Here is a 20,350-nt window from a genome sequence, read left to right on the forward strand (position 1 = left end):
TGTCAAAAGTATATAAAGCTAAGCTCTGACATTTGGAAAAGAAGAAAAAAAACAGGACAAAGTATAGAAACCCTAGGCTGCAAAAATAACACCAACCTCATGTATCACGACTACACACCTGTCGCCTTTAGTGTCTGTAAAAGCCTTTAAGCCAGCCTGATCAAAAATCTAAAGATAACTACAGTAATCCTAATAAACAAAAATCATGGATTTAATCTTTCTTTCTGGCAATATTGTGTGCCATAATAGGAAACCTTCACTCACTTACTTCAGATCGTATAAGTACATACAAACAGACAGGTGCTTTGCTGTCATTCTTGTAACTACTGTGCGTTAACTATAAGTTTTACATTTTTTTAAGTCAGTCATAATAGGTTACCGCATGTCCAGATGTAATTGGTTTGTGACCTTTACTTCTCTGTACACGCCACTATGCATGTGATAGTAAACTGAGATTACTTCACTATTATTATAACCCATGGTTCCTCAGAATGAAATGCATAACTCACCTGGCTATTCAACTGCCCCAAAAATTACCAACATGGTGATTGCTCTTTACATAACCATTAAACCTAGACATCATCGGTCCTCACAAAGGAAATCTTTTCCTAACTGCCTTCCATAGCTAGACAGAATATATTATACTACATAATGTATTAGAAGGCAATGTAACACAAATACGTGACCTCATAGAACTGGGCTTTTTTCCCTAGGGCCTGTGTACCTGTCTTTCTGCTGGGAGTGCGCTGCACAGCGCACTCCCATCACAAAGACTGCGATATCACTGAGAGCCCCGGGTCCTTTTCTAACGATCTGGACCTGGCACTCCCGATTCCGGGTCACATTATCGCTGTGATAGCCTCTGATTGGCTATCACAGTGATCAGTCACTGTACAGCCTGGCCCCTTGTGGGTTTTTTTCTCTCTATGAATGGAGGAGAGAGATACGTTGTATCTCTCTAACTCCTGGCATAGAGGGAAAAAAAATGTTTGTAAAAAAAAGAAAGATAAATATTAAAAAATAAAAGAAAAAAAGAAAGAAAAAATACCTAGATCAAGGCTTGATCTAGTTCAGTGCCAGGGTAAATGTTTGGGTCAAGATCAGGGTCAAAGGTCAAGGTAAAAATGTCAGGGTCAAAGGTCAGGATTTAAAAATTTGGTGTCAGTGTGTCTTAGGTAAAAAAAAAAACAAAACAAAATGTGTCTAGTCTGTACTACGGGTACAAATAACATACATATATGGTAGCGCTGCGATCATCAAGAGCTGGAAAATTTATTTTGGGTTTTTATTTGATGGTAGGTTATGGTAGTAACAAGAAACACACAGCTAAATTTAAAAACATTATTTTTTTTACTATTTTGGGCCAGTTTTCCTTTGATAATAAAAAAATCAGGAAATATCCATTACCATTTACCACCAAATGAAAGAAAAATGTATCCTGAAAAAAAAAACAAGGTATAATTCACCTGGATGCAGGGGAGGACTGACAACTCATGGGGCCCCTGGGCAATAGGGGATCATGGGGCCCCTGTGTGCTCGCCCACACTCAAACCACACCCAAAAAAGAATATTAAAGGTACCAGGGGCTTCTCATGGGGCACCTTACTGACCCCGGCCCTCGGGCAGTGCCCGAGTTTCCGAATGGTCAGTCCACCCCTGCCTGGATGTACAAAGTAGTTGTGATGATATGTACGGCTTTACTAACACATGTCAACATTGCAAATTTGTGCTTAGACATTTAGATTTGTTTTACCCTTAGGCATGAAGGGGTTAAGCTAGCACACTTAACACTTCTTCTGTCTAGTGTCAGTAGCCCTGTCTAACTGACAGTATCTGATCCCTAGGCATCTAGGAATATGTGACACTTAGATCCAAGGAATTATAATTATGTTCTCTCCATCACTTTTGTAATGTGAGCAGCTTTGTAAGGTCTAAGTGAGGAAACTTAAATGAGACACATTGCTTATTTACTTGTTCTGTTAGTTTGCATTGCCATAAATACTGTATATTCTAAAATGATTATTCACATGCACCAAATAAATTAAATTACCATTCCATGCTAAATGTTTAAGCCATTTACCTTCACTTTGATTTTGTTCTGGATACCTTTTTTTATAATGTACAGTAAATTCATGCACTGACCAACTTCCAACTACTGTGTAGTACAGTAAGGGACATTTTAACAATATGCTTGACAGTAACATTATCCCCTTAAGATTGTTATGACTTCTTTTCTATTAATTACTTTGGCAACAAGTTCCATTTTTATCATTCAGGCTAGGCAGCAACCCTTCTTAGTAGGCCTTGCATGGTCTATAGGTTTTATTTGTAATCTATAAGAAACTTTATCACTAGTTTATCCATGTTCTACCTTGGAGTGAACAAGAACCTTGAGAACACTGTCAATCTTTTGCACCTATGGGTAAAGAATGGGCTTAAGGTGTGTGTCTACAAACTCCACCTATGTAAATCAGGCCCAGAGTAGAGTAAACAAAAGACTTTTATGTATTTTAAAAAAGTAAACACATTTTTCCATTTCTTTCTTTTTTTTTAATGCAATGAATCTGAAGTTTAAAGGTTAACTACCCTGGCAGTGATCTTAGAACATGGAAGATTAAAAAACCAAAATCACAGAAACAAAACAGTGAGGTTAAGCATATCACACTCCTCTCACAAACATGTATCGTCATATTATCACCACTGCTTTTAAAGCATGCGTTTACTTAGGCAACTGTATTGACAACACATGGTAAAAAAATAAATATATTACATTAAGCCATGGAATTACATTCATCCTGAGCTTTCTTGACTGTACTAGAATGCCCATGAAAGACAAACTGTTTATTTGGATATATACATATGTAAGATAAAACTTTATGCTGTTAGCAATACAAAAGGCAATTTTTAATTTTTTTCTTTTTGTTTTGGAAAAAACAGAATTGTCGCGTGGCACTGGAAGCTAATACAGAACAAGCAGGCCATTAATCATGCTGCAATTATGTTGTCATGTTTGCTCTTCTGACATGATAGAATGAAGTGTTGTTGGCAGGACAGGATTCAGACCTGAGATCTCCTGTTGTGGAATACACTAAACAGGACAATAGAGGCTTTTTAACAAAGAGTAAACACAGGAGATATCAAGTACATTATATATGTGCTTCAAATGCTAAAGTCCTTCTGTGCTGTGCAAATTTCTTAACTTACACCAGTAATCAAGGGAGATATACCGTTTTGTGAAATCGAGACACTTTCATAAAAACCCTTGGAAAAGAGGCTTAAATGTTTGTACAATTTAAAATGCATATGAATCACATTCTATTGCAGACTCAACTATTAGGTACTGAAATTATACTGAAAAGAGTTTTTGGACAGGTTTAGTAAAGTGATTGCTTGACATGTATCAGTGGTGGCTTTTTCACTTAATGATTCACATGGTGAGGTCACTGTATGGTGATAGAAAATATTGTGGGTTTTTACATTTTTTTTCCCTTTTCAATATGTACAAAATAGTTTTAGAACTTGTTGTTATGTTTGCTTTCAAAGCTACGAAAGGCTGCTGTTCTTGAAAGTCGACGCATAGACAAAGTATCTCCTCTGCTTTCAGGTCTGGATGACTTACTCCTTTGGAATGGATTTCTAAGGCTTGAAGAAGTACGCTGTCTGTCTAGTTTATCACTTATTGAATAGCTCTTCTTTGTGTGTCCATACATTGTACTGGGTTCCTCTGCAGAATAACTGTTTGCCCTTTCAATCTTTGGGAAAGTTAAATTATTGAAGATCGTTCTTGATGATGAACTTTCTTGGGAAGTTGTGCATTTGTTTTTCCCATCTGCATCAGGTTCCTCATTGTCTGAGCTGGGATGACTAAGCTCAGCTTCTCTCTCTGGATGGCAGCAGCTAAGGTCTTCTACTTTTTCTTGAACACATCCTGGAGATGTGGACCTTTCGGCAGTTGCTTGGGGTGTATTGCTAACACACCTGGTATCTATACAGTCTGTGATACTTGTATATTCTGCAGTCTTTACTGGTACACCAAGATTGCTATAATAACTTCTAGAGGGTGAAAATATAAAACTCTGTGATTTTACTATAGGCGTTTCTTCTAGGATGAAGGGAGCTGTAGCTAGAAAACGGCTGCTTTTAGAGCGTTCTAGTGTATGATACATTGGAGGGTCTGTATCCCAGGTATTTTGGCCACATGGCATGCTTGTGGTTTCTGAAATATATCCAAGGGTGTCCGTTGTTGTGCCTTCCTCATAGCTAGGATTTCTGCTGCAGCTTTTCCCCACACAGTGACTGGAAGAACTACAGCCCCGACTTATAAAAGCTGAATCTGCAAAGTTATCACTGCAACCTACATTCATTGAGCTTTCTCCACAGTCTATGCCAAACTGTGCCTCATCCATTGCTGAAACATATATGTCTATGCAAGAAGAAGGCCTCCTTGAGTCTGGAGCTACTGACAAAGAGTTTAATGGGGACGGGGGAGGTTTTATATCCTTAGATATAGAGTGGGAACTTATAGCACGGTGTAGGCTTAAAGTTCTTTCCTTAAAGAAACCATCAAATTTTTCTAACCCAGTTTTGTCCTTTAAATTTGTTGCATAAAATGACTGACTTCTCATTCGTGGCATAAGGGTGGGTGATGTAGGGGATAATGGTTCTTCACCAACAGGGTCTATAATTTCATGCAATTTATAGGCATTCCCTTCTTGACTATTAAAGCTGCTCTGTCTAACTATATAGGCAGCATCAGTACAATCTGAGGAAGTTCTAGACCTTGTTTTATTGTTCTCTACTCTTTCCACTCCTGTGAATTTTTCTAACGCTGTAGTCATTCTTCCCAGCAACTCCTCAAGCTGAGCAAGTCTTATATCTACTGTTTGGAGAGATGCCTTCATAAAATGTTCCCTTTCATTGACCTCTTCAAGGCGCATAGCCATATTTTCCACTCTGAAAAAGAAAACAGTATATATATATATATATATATATAAAACTTTTTTTAACCACTACAGCATATGAAACTGTTTTTGTTATACAAAACACTCTTTCTTTCTTTAGAAATGCACATTCTCTTTTTCTGCGTATATGCTTTGAACTAGCTTTCTAGATTGTTAAATGTGGGTTTGGATTTAAAAATTTTACTCTGATCAGGGCAGGCAGTTTTAAAATACAGCCAAAGATTAGGCCAAGAGTTAATTAAACTTGTAATGCAAGCAGAGGTAAATTCAGATAGGTGAGCAAAGATAGGTTGGGTTCATAATGAGAGAAGGATCAGGAATTTTAGATATTGATACAAATACACAATTTATATTTGCCATTCTGTAACACTATAATTTGAAATCATTACATATTTATAAAGTGAACAAAAAACTGACTTAGAAGCAACCTGTAAAAATATTTGTAATAATTACCTGCCCAGTAAGTTGTTACTCCAATCTTCACTCAATTGCACGGCTATGGCCAATGGTATTTGATACTTCAGTGTCTGAACTAAGTCAGTTTTTTCCCAGATGATAGGTTTGTGGCATGATTTCTGTAATTTTAGGTATTTTTAAGAAGCAATAGGAAACCACATACTCACCTTTCTGCTGTGACTCTTATTCTTTCATCATTAGAAGAGTTAAACCGGTCGTCTTTTTCTCGGAAATACTCTTCTATACACTGTTCTTCAAAATCATGTACTTTTTTTAGTTCATCTTCTGTTATAAATAACTCTGTTGAGGGATTAAGCACAAATAGAGTATTATGTTGATCTATAGAAATCTTCTGCTATACTGATAATGTCCATTTTTTGGTTTTTTTTTATACAAGTCTTTAACACAATAGTAAGTATCTTTATTTGAGCCACGACTAAAATTTTCAGATCCCTTTGCGCTAGCTAAAAATATAATTTTCACAGTTGCTTGCACTATGAACTGAACTGTAAAGTCATCAAATGGCTTGTGCCATAACTGATCACATGTGCAGCACCGTGGCAACTGCATATCCAACAGAGGCTAAAATGGCAGCTTCCTTGGTTGTTAAGGATTGGAGGGTTTAGTTCCACTTTAACTGCCTAACAGGTTTCCTAACTTACCCAAACTAGTAAGCAATACACACCTATCTATTACGGGACATTGGAGTATATGAAATTCTGGAGGAATTCATGCAGAACGTTTTTTTCCCGGGAGATAGGTGTTGAGGACCTTCAGATCCAGAATAGGGCAGATGCCTCCTTTTGCCTAGTGGATGGTAAAAAGGGTTGGATAGAAACCCTGGAACCTCTCTTTTTCAGGACAAAACTGATGATACCCTGCAAAATGAGCAACTATAAAGCAGCTTGAAGGTGTCAATTGTTGCAGGGAAGCTGGCAAGTTTGACAACATGAAGCGGGCTTGAACTAGACCCTGAAATCCCAGTTTGTAACCTCTGAATACCTGGATATACCTGTGGAGGAAAACCCAGTGTTTAAAGTCTTTGTGGACTCGCTGCAAACCCCCCAAACTGTTAGCTGATTGTAAGCTGGTAAGGCCCACAGGGCCGCTGTATGTTTGTAAAACTATTAGTTTTGTTTTTTACATTTTAGAATGGGGTGCCTTAAGATTGTGCAGAATTTTAAAGGATGCCATGACTGAATAAAGGTTGAGAAACACTGTTCTAGAACCTAGAGCATTTATTGCAGTATGTGTGGGATGAGAAATCTCTAAGGGCTTCCATTTTACACTGGACTCAGGAAGATTCTCTTTGACCCTTGCCACTCAGGTTTTATATTATAAATAAAGTAAATAGTGTTCAGAGATATAGAGAGATCTTACATCTTCTGGTACTTATTTGATCATAATGATTAATTTATATGTTGTCCTAGAAAAACCTGATCATAATATACACTAAGAAGCACAGACGGCTTCACGGAAGAGTGAAGACAAGGTCAGAATGACAATTATCTGAGAAATATTCTCTCACTGTGCCATGTGTGACACCTGGCACTCCGATCCTGCACAAATGTAATCCCCTGACACAGAAAAGGGATTCTTCCTGTTTGGAGATTATTCAATTTACTGATGTACGATGACAAATGATTAAAGTTACTTTCTCTTCTGAGCGATCCTCTTATTTTATTACACAATTTGTCTATTATGCTATAATAATATTACTTTGTTAAGGGAGTGCTGACTTGCACATGAGGTTCTAAATGCTATGAATTAACAAATTAAAATCTTTAAATGCTGACAGTACACATTTTCCTTTTGATTTTTAGAGGGTGGATATCAGAAAACAGAATTTTAACTTATGATTTTTTAATGGCCCTGTTTAATGTATGTTCAGTTTGTACACGTTTTAGGGTATTATTGTAAAGTCCTGACGCTTGATATGCAAATACTTATTCTAGGTGGGTGACTAACATTTAATGAAGGAAGTACTAAGACGATAGCCTCAAAATGTAGTATGTAAGCAATGGCAACATAATGTATCTCTGTTCTGACAGATACCCTTTACTTTTGCTTTTATTAAGCATTATTTTAGTGATGTCAAAATATAATTTACATATGTTAATTTGTAGTGCAGCCATGAACCATGATCACATAATTGGAGATGATTTTCACTTAGTGGTCTGAAAAAGGCTAATCTATTTATGGTCAGTTTACACTATAACAAAGTAGAAATTTAATAGCAGGGAAATAATTTATAGATGCCTGGAGTTCACCCTTGCCAATACACCTGCCCCCCCACCGCTACCCCATTTCTGTTTTAGGGAATCAATTCCTCGTTCACGTTGCAAAAACAATGCAGGACAGTGCTTTGCAACACCAACTGTTGGAGTTGTTGAGTTGTGAATTTGTCCATTCCCCAAGGAAGTGAAAATACTGGTATGTTCATAATCCTCTCCATAAGCTGATATGAACACACTCCCCCAAAATATGTTGCCTAAACAGACTGCACAAAGTTGTTAATTACTTGCAAAGTTTGACTTTGTAGGTCAGCAGCTAAGACCACACTTCCATCCCTAGCTATTCCCCATAGTTGCTGATGTATGCAGATGCCTGTCACAGGAAGGGTAGGGGTTTTGTTTGTGATGTGGAATGTAATTGACAGATTGACTCCACTTGATGTATGCTGTATGAGAGGCAAGACAGTGGTGCACAATGGGGCAATAACTGGGATTGAAGGAGAGATTTTGCTCACTGACTTTGCTTAAATAAACTGTTGAAATGCTCAATAGTTCATATTTGCAATGGTTTCTTCAAACATTTGCAAAGGAAAGTGCTGTTTTAAGTACTACAAATAAGTCCTGTTTTCAGCTTTGTATGAAAAAGGAAACTACAGGGCCCAAGACCAAGGGGAGGGACTACACTGCAGCACTCTACTGTGACAGGTTAAAGTTGATCTAAACCAGGGGCAGACTGACCATTTGGAAACTCGGGCACTGCCCGAGGGCACGGGGTCAGTAAGGGGCCCCCATGAGATGCCCCTGGTACCTTTTTCATAGACTTTTTTGAGTTTGGGCAAGGACACAGGCCCCATGATCCCCTATTGCCCGGGGGCCCCATGAGTTGTCAGTCTGCCCCTGATCTAAACCCTAATTGAATAACATTTAATTTGCTACAGCATTGTGAATTACAAACATTTGCCTGTTGTTGTTTTTTAAAATACTATTTACACCATTTTATTATTTTTGCAATTTATTGCCACTGACTTTTTCCTGCACACGCTCACTTCAGGGTTGGCTGCACATCATTACTTTGGAAATGCTTCCAGATGGTGACAACAGCGGAGCATGCTTGTGCAATGCTTGTAAGCAAAGCTGCTTGTTGTCTCTGTTAGGTGTGCATGTGACAGGATGGCAATACAGGAGCAAAGTTGGGAGATGGCTGGCATCCCAGATTAGGAAGTGTCTGAACAAGGACCTTCATGATTGAATCACCAGGTGCTACTTATTAAAACTGCATATACAACTAGATTGAAGACACGTTTTTAAAAAACATTAACATGCTGAGATTTTATTGAGTGGATTTGGATCTATTTTAAGATGGAAACCAATGATGCTTCACTCTAGTCCTCAAAGACCTACTAGCAATGCATATTCAGTAATTATTTAGATGTATTAGTGAAATAGCCTGCATGAAACTCTACCTCACCTGTGAGTTTGTGTAGAGAACTGTAAAACCTGCACTGGCAGTGAAACTTCAGGGATGCGTTGGCAGTCCATAATGCAGTGCATGCTAATGTACAAAATATGTACAACATATCACGCTAACACATTGCAATGGATCACGATAGTGTGGAGGGACTGATAAACAATACTAGGTTATATGAAACCAAAAGATTTTACACGGTGTAGTGTTTGGATGGGAAGTAATGGTCTAGTAGGCAAAGACCCATATACAGTATATAAAGTTTTTTTCATGTTTGATTGGTGTATTTTAAATCCATAACAGATAGCTGTCATTACAGTTAGCACCAAAGGCATTGCAAATTATTGATCAGTCAAGGGAAGAGGGGGGTGATTGTAGAACTCTACTGGGTATAATTTTATGTCAGTGTTGCATTCACGGAGATTTTCTTTTAGTCACTTTTTATATTTTTATGACATGATTTTGCTGTAACCTTTTAGATTGCTTTTGTTGCCGGTCAAAGTAGAAGTAAAAGCATATCCCTGTGTCCCAAAACGTGGATAGCAGGCTTGTCCTCATTCCAATCAAGGGGCTAGTAAATGTAAAGAGGCAAAGATCGCTGCTACTCCCGAGTAGCCTAGGTGAATAAACAATACCGAGAGTCCTCAGCCTACATGTCTTCACTAGTCATAGTCATTATGTTTTTGCTGCAGTCATACAGGATGAATGCATTCACATATAATGCTATGTACATACACAAAATAAATATTTTTTTTTGTAGTGTAAGCCTTACTTAATCCATAGTCTCTGTCTTCTTGGTCACTTTCGTGCTTTCTCCAGCGACAGCACAGGTGCTTACATATCATAGTGAAATGGCTAAAAATAATCAAAGGAGGAGGCAAGACAGGCCTTTCATGAAATGTCATTATCAACTGGTATCTCTGGAACTTCCAAACTTGGTTTGATATGGACTTGACTTCAAAGAATGTGTTGCTGCAAAGAAAAACATCAGAACCAACTGAAATGATTACTCAAGGCCAAGTGTACCAAAACTATTGGGACATTCACAACTGTTTTCAGATTATTTATAAACATATTTTAAAGTGCAAAAGAGGCCGAATAAATGAACTTCTAACAAACAATCTAATTTATTTTTTAAGGAAGTTGAGAATGGCAGGACAATGACAAGAATGATTTCTGATTGCTTGCTGTGGGTTACTGCACTCTTACTATGTTATCAACAAGGCTTTTACTAAAAAATTAATCTCTCTTGCTACACGGCATGTGTGGATAAAGTATACCACCAACCAAAAATGTTTTTGTTAGTAGCTTGTAGTGCTCCTGCTCCATCACTGCTGCTGGTCTCATTCCATAATCCTTGGTTTGGTTGTGATACCTTGTCTGTCTGTCCACCTGCAAGGTGATTGATGTGGCCATTCTCTGGGTGGAGACGAAAACCTAATTTAAGCCAGGCAAGCCTGCAGTCTCATGCTTGTGATAGCGTGTGTAATATGTGATCAAGCTCCTTGTCTGTCTATCCGGCTCTGCTGCTTGGTTTCCGCTTTTTATGATCTCTAGTGGGATATCGACTATTCTATGAACTCTGCCTCCCTTTTGACTCGGATTTGACCCTGACTACCCTGAATCTTGCCTGCCGTGTACCTAGACTGTCATTGAAGCCATCTGTATGTTTGCCAACCGCAAGTACCTGTTTGCTGTGCTCTGTGTGCGCCTGCCCCAGCATGGTAGCCAAGCACTATAGCATTGTGAATAAGTCCTGGGAGCAACCGAGTACTGGTAGTTCCACTTGCCTTATGGGAAAGAGGGCTGCTATTGATAAAGAACACAGAAGGCAGCTATAGTGCCTAACCACCTGCGTTAGGGCAAGCATGACAGTTTTCTTTTCACATTTGGACAGAGTAACCTAAAATGTCTGTAAGATTTTTATTGCTGTCTGAGGAATCGTTGGGGAGACTCCCCCCTGCACACACTACCTGTTCTGGTTACAATGCAGTCACCAAATAGGAAGTAAGGGAAACTCTGCAATGGGAACACAGCAATAAAATCTAACAAGTATTCTAGCCTTCGCTAATTAACTAAAAAGTGTTTTTTCATTGCTGTCTTTGTCCCTTTATGGAAATTTTCCCTCATTTCCTGCTTTGGTGACAATATTGCAATCAGGACAGAACATGAGTGGAAATCTCCCAAACAGGGTCTTGAACAGCCGTAAAATTTCCCAAACCTTCACCAACTCTTTCCAAAGCTAAAACATGTTTTGGCTGGAAATACTTTTTAAAGGAAACCTCTTGAGAGGAATATGAAGCTGAGCTCCATCTGCAAATGATAGTTGCATTGATCCTTTGGCTCTGGGGATTTCTGATTCATTGACCTTGAACAAGTATGCAGATCAGAAAATCTGATTTTGCTTAAGTTTCATTTCCTGCATACTTGTTCTTGTTCATTGACCCAGAAAGCACTAAGGCCAGAGACAGCCAAGTGATTAGAATTATCAGAATTGGCAAGCAATGGCAGCTTTTATTTTTCTTTAAGACAACATTCTTTTAAAAAAATATAAGGCCTATGTGTAAACACTCATATTCCTCCATAACTGACCACATAAACCAAAGAAAATAGCCCTGTTCTCATGATGCAGTAGGAGTCCCCTCTATGGTTTACTGTATACCAACGGCAAGTCACTTGAGCATTGTCAGAACTGCAGGGATACAATTTGGCTGTTCATGCACAATCAATGCACTAGCATCCATGCGTACATTTGAATAAATCAGGCAAAAGTTCGAAAACTTTGTATTTTTTGTTTCAACATTTACCTTTCATAAGAGAATATCCTATATATTTCCATTGGAATAGAGTTCTTTAATGTGTTATTTCAATAAATCAATTCAAAAGAAAAACATTACAAATACCTTATACAAAATAAGAAGCAAATATGCACCAAATAGCAACGTAACTAAAGCCATAGCAACCTACATGGGCTGCTCTGAGGCCCCGCTACGGAGGTAGTCTAATGTCTTCATTCCAGAAGAGCTGAGGTCAGGTGCATGACAATATCATTCTTTAAGAACATGTTGTTGAATTATTTTGGATCCCCCTATCTGTGAGTAGATTTACATTCTTTAGAGCGGAGGTCACTAAACCAAGCTTGCAATCTACCATTAGATTGTGGCCAGTTGACTGGTAGATCGTGGTCTGGGCTTGCTGACTCACCATTCCAGAGCATCAAACAGAGTCCTGAATGCAGGAATTTTGGTGCGCTTTCAGAAAGTGCACCACACCTCCAGGATATATTAGAAGTCTATGGCAAAGCACAGCTAACCCAGGAAAGTCACATATGTACTGCGCTGCACCCTCCGTGCAGGTAAAGTGCAGCACATTGTGTGAAAACAGTCTTCTAGAGGTCTCAGAACAGTAAGGGGGTTCATTTACATTTGCAGTTTGGGGGTGGTAAAAAACCATAGTTTACCACTCCTGTCCGAACCGCACCCCCTTTAACTGAAGTGACCAGGGGTGTACACATGCTGCAGCAGGAGTTATACACCCTTTCATGGTTGGTGGGTGTAGCACCTGCCAAGCATGATCCATTCAAGTGAATGAGACCACTCTGCAAGTGTCCTGCAACAACCTTGTGCAGTACAGCAAACAAGGAGTTAAAGCAGGCAGCATGTTTCTTTCTCACCACCTGCTTTAAGCCCTTGGACCCCGTAGAAGCATGCAGTTGTGGGGTTCTTGCAGAGTGGCTCCTCTTTACTTGAATGGGTCACAATTGGCAGGCGGGGGGTTTAACGCCTGCTGTGGCATGTGCACACCTTTGGCTGCTGTCTCACATATACACTATGAGGGTGCAGCGCAGTGCATATGTGACTTTCCTGGGCGGTAAAACTGTGACTCATCTGCAGGATTTTAAGCCCCCCCCATCCCACACACACACTCACACTTTATGTGTGAACGAGCCCTAAGGTTGCCTCTGCCGAATGCAACTAAGGGCTCATTTACAAGTACAGTTAGCATTGCTGCTCCTCTGAAAAGTGATCTGAATCTGTTTGACAGGTGGTGAGGAGTCGATATGTAGCCTCCTCACCACCTGATTTAAAGCCTTGATTTCTGTGCAATGCACGCGACTGCGACATAGTAGTACCCCAAAGAACCCCCCCCCCCCATGTTGAGTGCCTGTGGATTGGTATGGTTCAAGGGGGGGGGGGGCACTCACTTGTATTGCTAATTTTGATATGATAACAGAAGAAAATAACACATTGGTGCTAATTTATTAATGGGAAATAATCAGATACAGAATAATTGTTTTGATGTAGATTTGGAAAATTAAAGCAATGGTATGAATTCTTGCTATAGCACTAGTGGCTTTCTTTATCTCCTATATGTTGCTACTGACCACATTGTGGCAATGCTTTCAGTAAAGTATGGTTTAAGCACATTTTGGTAGAAATGTTTTTTTCACTTGTACTTCATTGTGAGTTTACATCCATTGCCACTTTTATTGTTAGTTTAGGACTGGGTTCAGAGAGTGACAAACTTACTTGAACACAGCTATCAGAAGGTTTACCAAAAGAATATTAGCAACTAAGAGGTAACAGGCCATGATTGCTGGGACAATCCACGCTCCAGTTTTGCATGGAGGAAGCTGCACTATTTTGCCATCTTCTGTTGTCTCATTGTATCCACAGGGTGCTATTAAGAAAAGGAATAGATTCATATCAGAAAACACATTTCTGGGGTAGAAAGTCCCAAATTTATAGCAAGACTCTCATGCTTTATTCATGTAGAATGGTCACTTCAGAAAAACAATAGCCACTGCAGTCTGCTTACTGGAATGCATGCTAAAGGCATCAAATACATTGGGAATTTCCAAGTAGATAGCAATGTGTCCCACTCTGCACTTAACAAGTCTTCATGCTTACTTGTAGGGTGCTGCATATTTATTTCTAGGAAACCTATTCTAGACATCTATGTTACCTTAGTGTGACCTTTTATGAATGCGCTCTCAGGATTTAACTTCTCATTTATTCTAAAGGAGAATAAAAGCACCTTTGCTTACCTGGTCATCCGATATTACAGGAAGAAGACGCTGCAGGCACCAGTCTAGCAGCATGGTAGAGTGGGGATCTGATAAGTAAATCTTTTCTAAGCCCAATATACCTAAATGAGTAGTTAACTCTTGCTTTGTGGGTGCAGCCCGACTGCAAGGGAGAATTTTCACATTTCCCAGAGTTGGGCTTTAAGTGACTTTAATTATAATCCCGTCACACATCTGGCCTCAAAAAATGACTTCTGTAGTCTCACATAAATATAACCCATATCTCCTTCATTTTGGGCAACTTTTGCTGGGATCTATTTCTTTTTCTCGCTACTGCAGAAAAGGGTTTCAGTTAAAAATTGTGAATTGTGTAACTGGCAGTCACAGTAAAAAGTCATGAATGAAATATAGCTGTCTACAAAACCTTATCTTTTATTGGAGTGATTTAATGTGATGTATCTCAGGAGTGAAATTTTTGTTCCTACAGTAATTTATTGTTCCTTAAAATGCTATATAAGTGGTTGATCCGTTTATTAGACATGGACATAAAACGCACAGATACATATAGTTGCCCTTCTGGAATGTTATGCTTTTCTGTAAATTTTAACAATAATTCTTTCTAACCAAGTGATTATTTTAGTAACTGGACATTGATTTTCTTTGGAGGCCAATTCATACTTGTAGTGGTTGATCTTGGTCATTACACCATCTATTTAACAGCAATGTGTACTAGTCATGTAATATTGCAGTATATGGTGAAATATATATACAGTATATACTAAATATACAGCATGTATATATACGAACAATTTTTCAGTAAAGATCCCCATTAAAAAAACTATGGGATCAGGTTACTAAAGAATACAGTATTTTCCTTACTAAGCATTATTTGCTGATTGTTATAGCTAAAAAATTTTGTTTTCCATTTACTAAGCATTTTTCTTATGTATTAAAATGTATAGCAAATAAACGATCATGTCAGTTTTTTAATGTCTTATTTCTATGTAAAAGTCAATTTGCTAACATTTTTTGCATGCCATTTTTTACTCCTTAAATACCATTGGATTCTAACTAACTCAGTTGTTGTATTTTCTCCACTCCTCCACTCCTCATTCAGAAGAGTGGAGAAAATACAGCAAGCTAGGGTAGAAATATAATAACTTTACATGAATAAAAATGCTCATTCATGAAAAGGTTCTAAAAATACATACATAGCTAATTATTGCTAAAATTAAAGATTTCACACCTATGCAATATGATTAGAGATGAGCGAATCGAACCTGGCGAAGTGGAATTAGTTTCGAATATCAGGAAAAATTCGTTTCGCATCGAATCCGAATTTTAGCAAACTTCGGGTGCACGAATCGAATTTTTCCCGATCAGCCGGCAAAAGTGTCACTGCAGAGAGCTCCGCTATTTCTGACAGTTCTGACAGTTCATTTACAGCGGTTGAAACATTGTATCTATTTGTTTCCATTTAGGATACAGATGTTTTTATTCGGAAATAAATAGATACAATGTTTCAACCGCTGTAAATGTGAAGGAACTGTCAGAGAACTGTCAGAAATAGCGGAGCTCTCTGCAGATACACTTTTTGCTGTACTGGAATTCTTCTTCTTTTCATTCTTCTTCTTCTTTTCATTCTTCTTCTTCTTCTTCTTTTCATTCTTCTTTTCATTCTTCTTCTTTTCATTCTTCTTCTTCTTCTTTTCATTCTTCTTCTTCTTCTTTTCATTCTTCTTTTCATTCTTCTTCTTTTCATTCTTCTTCTTCTTCTTTTCATTCTTCTTCTTCTTTTCATTCTTCTTCTTCTTCTTTTCATTCTTCTTTTCATTCTTCTTCTTCTTCTTTTCATTCTTCTTCTTCTTCTTTTCATTCTTCTTTTCATTCTTCTCATTCTTCTTTTCATTCTTCTTTTCATTCTTCTTCTCATTCTTCTTTTCATTCTTCTTCTTCTTTTCATTCTTCTTTTCATTCTTCTTCTTCTTTTCATTCTTCTTCTTCTTCTTTTCATTCTTCTTATTCTTCTTTTCATTCTTCTTTTCATTCTTCTTCTTCTTCTTTTCATTCTTCTTCTTCTTCTTTTCATTCTTCTTTTCATTCTTCTTCTTCTTTTCATTCTTCTTCTTCTTCTTTTCATTCTTCTTTTCATTCTTCTTTTCATTCTTCTTCTTCTTCTTTTCATTCTTCTTCTTCTTCTTTTCATTCTTCTTTTCATTCTTCTTCTTCTTTTCATTCTTCTTCTTCTTCTTTTCATTCTTCTTTTCATTCTTCTCATTCTTCTTTTCATTCTTCTTTTCATTCTTCTTCTCATTCTTCTTTTCATTCTTCTTCTTCTTCTTTTCATTCTTCTTTTCATTCTTCTCATTCTTCTTTTCATTCTTCTTCTTCTTCTTTTCATTCTTCTTCTTTTCATTCTTCTTTTCATTCTTCTTCTTCTTCTTTTCATTCTTCTTTTCATTCTTCTTCTTCTTCTTCTTTGTCGTGCCCCGTGACTGCCCAAATGAGTGAAGTGTGCGGTGATTCTAAGATCGACGGCACTCATCTGCATGTCATACTGACTGACAGTATTATTTCTCTTCCCCAGCAGACTCCAAGGGCATTTAAATTAAAGGTACAGTGTTCTGCACTAATATAAAGGCTCTCTGAAGCCTAGAAACCCTTTTAATAAGTTAAATTCGCTGCGAATAAATTCGCATCGAATCGAATTTCTCCCGCAAATTCGGCGAATCAGCCGAATCGAATTTTTGAATAATTCGCTCATCTCTAAATATGATGGTAGGATACAATAATAAATTCAGTTAAAATAACTCATACAGCTTAGTGAATTGACTTAATGTTCTTGGAGTGCATGGCAATTACATCACTATGGCTCTGTTTGTAATTTTCAATTATCATATCTATGCAAGAAGAAGATTCCAATGTTCTTTCATGATAGGGAATGTCAAAGTCACTTTCAGCACATGAACAATGAGCAGGTCTCCAGATCCTCTGTAGTACCTTCAACCCCTGTAGTCACTGCAACCCCCATACCAATCATAAATCTGCTATGCAGTCACTTGCAGTGAATGAGCCCTTCTTAAAGAAGTATGGCTAAAGCTCTTCTGGCCATACTTCTCCTGTGGGCCAAAGGATTTCACATACTTCTGTTCTCCTGTGACCCAGATTCAAATGACAATGGGCTAAAGTCCACGAGTGTATACCATTACCAGTCTCCGCACTTTCCACTTGTTTTCTTGTACAGGACTAATTATTTTTGGATTTTAAAACATTCACCAAAATCATATTGTTCGAAAATATTTCTTTTTTTTTTAGCCTAACGCCTGGCCCATGGTTCATAGTCTGTAACATTTCAGTCCATGGAATACTTTTATTCTGTATTGTCAAACTCCCATCTACATTAGATGGAAAGCCCATTATGTTTTGCTGTAGAGCAGCCACTTCCCACAAAATTAGTTTTTTTTTCCTTAATTCTACTTTAAATTTTCTTTACAGCTCACTATGAAAATTCTTCAATGCAGTACTGCAGCACAGTTAGGCTGTTGACCTAAATTTTCTCTACTGCAGTTAAGAAAATCAGCTATGTTATCTCCCGACCAACTGATTGTGATTAGTGATGGGGCAGAACCTGACAAGGTCATCTCCTCGCTCTTCTACTGCAGGCATGCCCCTTACTCGCACATGTGAATACAAGACATCTCAACTGCTGACCTGTCTCTCAGTCTGAGTGGTACTGTACAGGGGATTTCAATACAATACAGTACACTGCAATCAAGTATAGTAAAATTCAGGTATTTATACTAGTTTTATTAAAATACATTTTGGTTTTTTTTTAACTGCATACGTTTGTGTTTTTGATATCTGCCTGGTCTTAATCTTAAACTTTATATTCTCAATTATTTCCTGTTTTTTTTACTTTTTTTTTTTCATCATATCCTTCATTCTCAGAACAATGGAAGAAATCCATGACTTGGTGTGTTGCAATCGCAAACATAATGTTCTTTCTTCAGAATGAAAGGTTTCATCTTTGGTCTCACTCACTAAAGCACTTGGAAGTCTAGGATGCATTGAATTATTTAATTTTCTCCTAGCTTTTCTAGCATGATGGACAAGCTGTATTTTCATGCTGTTGTCCCCATGGTACAAGGTCCATTATGCATTATTGTTGAGTTACCACAGCCCAGAAAATATCTATTTTAATTTTTTTTAATGTTTTTATTTAGTTTGTTAGCCTCCCTGCCTGTACATAATTTGATGTCCATGAAAATGTTATGGTTGTGTGCTGCTGTAAGCATAACAAAATTTATAAAATAATTACTGCTGGAGTTTCCTTTTTCAAAATGCTCTTTCCTTGTAATTTTTAGAGATGTGCACACATGTAGATATATAGTGCATTCATAAAGTATTCAGATTGCCTTTACTGTTTTCAATTTTGTTATGTTGCAGCCTGATACTAAAGTTGTTTAACCAGTTCCAGATCACCCACCCAGAATGTGCTGCGAAGAAGTGGCCTGTGTAGGGACAGTGACATAGTTGTATGTCACGGCCCTTTTCCAGGTGTACGCACCCCCCCACCATCCTCCTGCTATCATTTTCTGCAGGAGCAGTTCATCAGCAGAACCCATCCAATTATTTTGTCTGGAACGCTGCTGATCGCTTGCAGCAAATGAAAACGCAGTCATGTGCCTGTATTTATAAATACAGGCTTTGGATTTAGCTGGTTCTTCTCTTCCAAGACCAAAAAAGAAGAGAGAGACACACTGTGAGTAAAATCAGCACCCTTTGCACCCATACACATTAGATGGACACATTTAACCCTTTGATCACCCTCAGTTAACCCTTTCATCACCCTGTCACCCAGCCGGAGCCATTAGTGTAGTGTCAGTGTATAGTATTTTTCACTGATCATGAGAGGCATTTTCCTGATGTCCTCTCTGGTACCCCAACCCAAAGGTCACCTCAGAGAAGATGTTGTGTCTGTAGCAGACACAGAATAAGACCAGACATCTGCTTCTTCTGTCCCTCCTGTCCTGGCCAACCTGGTCTTTTAATCAAGGACTGCTTCCATTGCTACCACACACTAGTGGTGTATTAGTTTAGGGTACAGTACAGCACAATCTAGGGCACACAATTCACACACAAATGTCTCAAAAGATGTTAGTCAGGAAACTGTCTATCGCATTTTGAGAGACCCTAAAATTAAAGGCAGGAAAGTTTATGGTTCTAATACGTTGCAAAAAAAAAGTAAAAAAAATAACAATAACAAAAATTTTTTTTTGGTTTTATTCAGTTAATGTTTTTTTCATTACTGTGTTTCATTGTTACCCGGTTCTGTTTGCTTGCAGGAATGCAGGGTGGATCACTCCTATGCTTTAGTATTTTTTTTTTATTTTTTGGCACAGATTTCAGTAAAAAAAAAAGTTATTTTTTGAGTTAATGTTCTACTGTTACTGTGTGTTATTGCTAACCATTGTTTTCTTTGCAGGAATGCCAATCAGTTGCAGAACTAATCTGTTTATTCTGACAGCAGCATGGTGTTGCTCTCAGAATACATACTTCAATGCTTGCAGCACTGCAGGAGGAGATGTGTCATCCACAGTTAAAAAAAAATGTATATACACTGGCATGAGGGGTATGCTCAGTATATACAGTGAAGGAAATAAGTATTTGATCCCCTGCTGATTTTGAATGCTTGTCCACTCACAAAGAAATGGTCAGTCTAAAAATTGAATGGTAGGTGTATTGTAACACTGAGAGAATCGCAACAAAAAAATTCAAAAGAAATGCATGTCTAATAAATTATGCACTGATTTGCATGTTCATGAGGGAATTAAGTATTTGATCAACTTCACAAAACATGACTTAGTACTTGGTGGGAAATCCCTTGTTGGCAATCAAAGAGGTCAGATGTTTCCTGTAGTTGGCCACCAGGTTTGCACACACCTCAGGAGGGATTTTGGCCCACTCCTCTTGGCAGATCCTCTCCAAGTCATTAAGGTTTGGCGGCTGACGTTTGACAACTCAAACTTTCAGCTCCCTCCACAGATTTTCAATCGGATTAAGGTCTGGAGACTGGCTAGGCCACTCCAGGACCTTAATGTGCTTCTTCTTGAGCCACTCCTTTGTTGCCTTGGCCATGTATTTTGGGTCATTGTTATGCTGAAACACCCATCCATGACCCATTTTCAATACCCTGGCTGAGGGAAGA

General features: G+C 38.1%; 1 protein-coding gene across 1 annotated transcript in view; it reads right to left on the bottom strand.

The window, feature by feature from the left end:
• Nucleotides 1-2,781: 2,781 nt before the first annotated feature.
• The window catches only part of TRPM3 (transient receptor potential cation channel subfamily M member 3), a 500,529-nt gene continuing 482,960 nt past the window's right edge, over nucleotides 2,782-20,350 (bottom strand). Inside the window, exons 22-25 of the mRNA XM_089691063.1 lie at nucleotides 13,646-13,796; nucleotides 9,889-10,088; nucleotides 5,585-5,717; nucleotides 2,782-4,953 (exon numbers count right to left, since the gene is read on the bottom strand). Coding sequence (XP_089547189.1) covers nucleotides 3,513-4,953; nucleotides 5,585-5,717; nucleotides 9,889-10,088; nucleotides 13,646-13,796 — 1,925 coding nt within the window. The 3' untranslated portion in view covers nucleotides 2,782-3,512. The remainder of the gene's footprint in view (nucleotides 4,954-5,584; nucleotides 5,718-9,888; nucleotides 10,089-13,645; nucleotides 13,797-20,350) is intronic.

Source organism: Staurois parvus, unplaced genomic scaffold (assembly GCF_062004578.1).
Source record: "Staurois parvus isolate SC_StPar_1 unplaced genomic scaffold, SC_StPar_1.0 ptg000549l, whole genome shotgun sequence".
In the NCBI taxonomy this organism is placed as follows: domain Eukaryota; kingdom Metazoa; phylum Chordata; class Amphibia; order Anura; family Ranidae; genus Staurois; species Staurois parvus.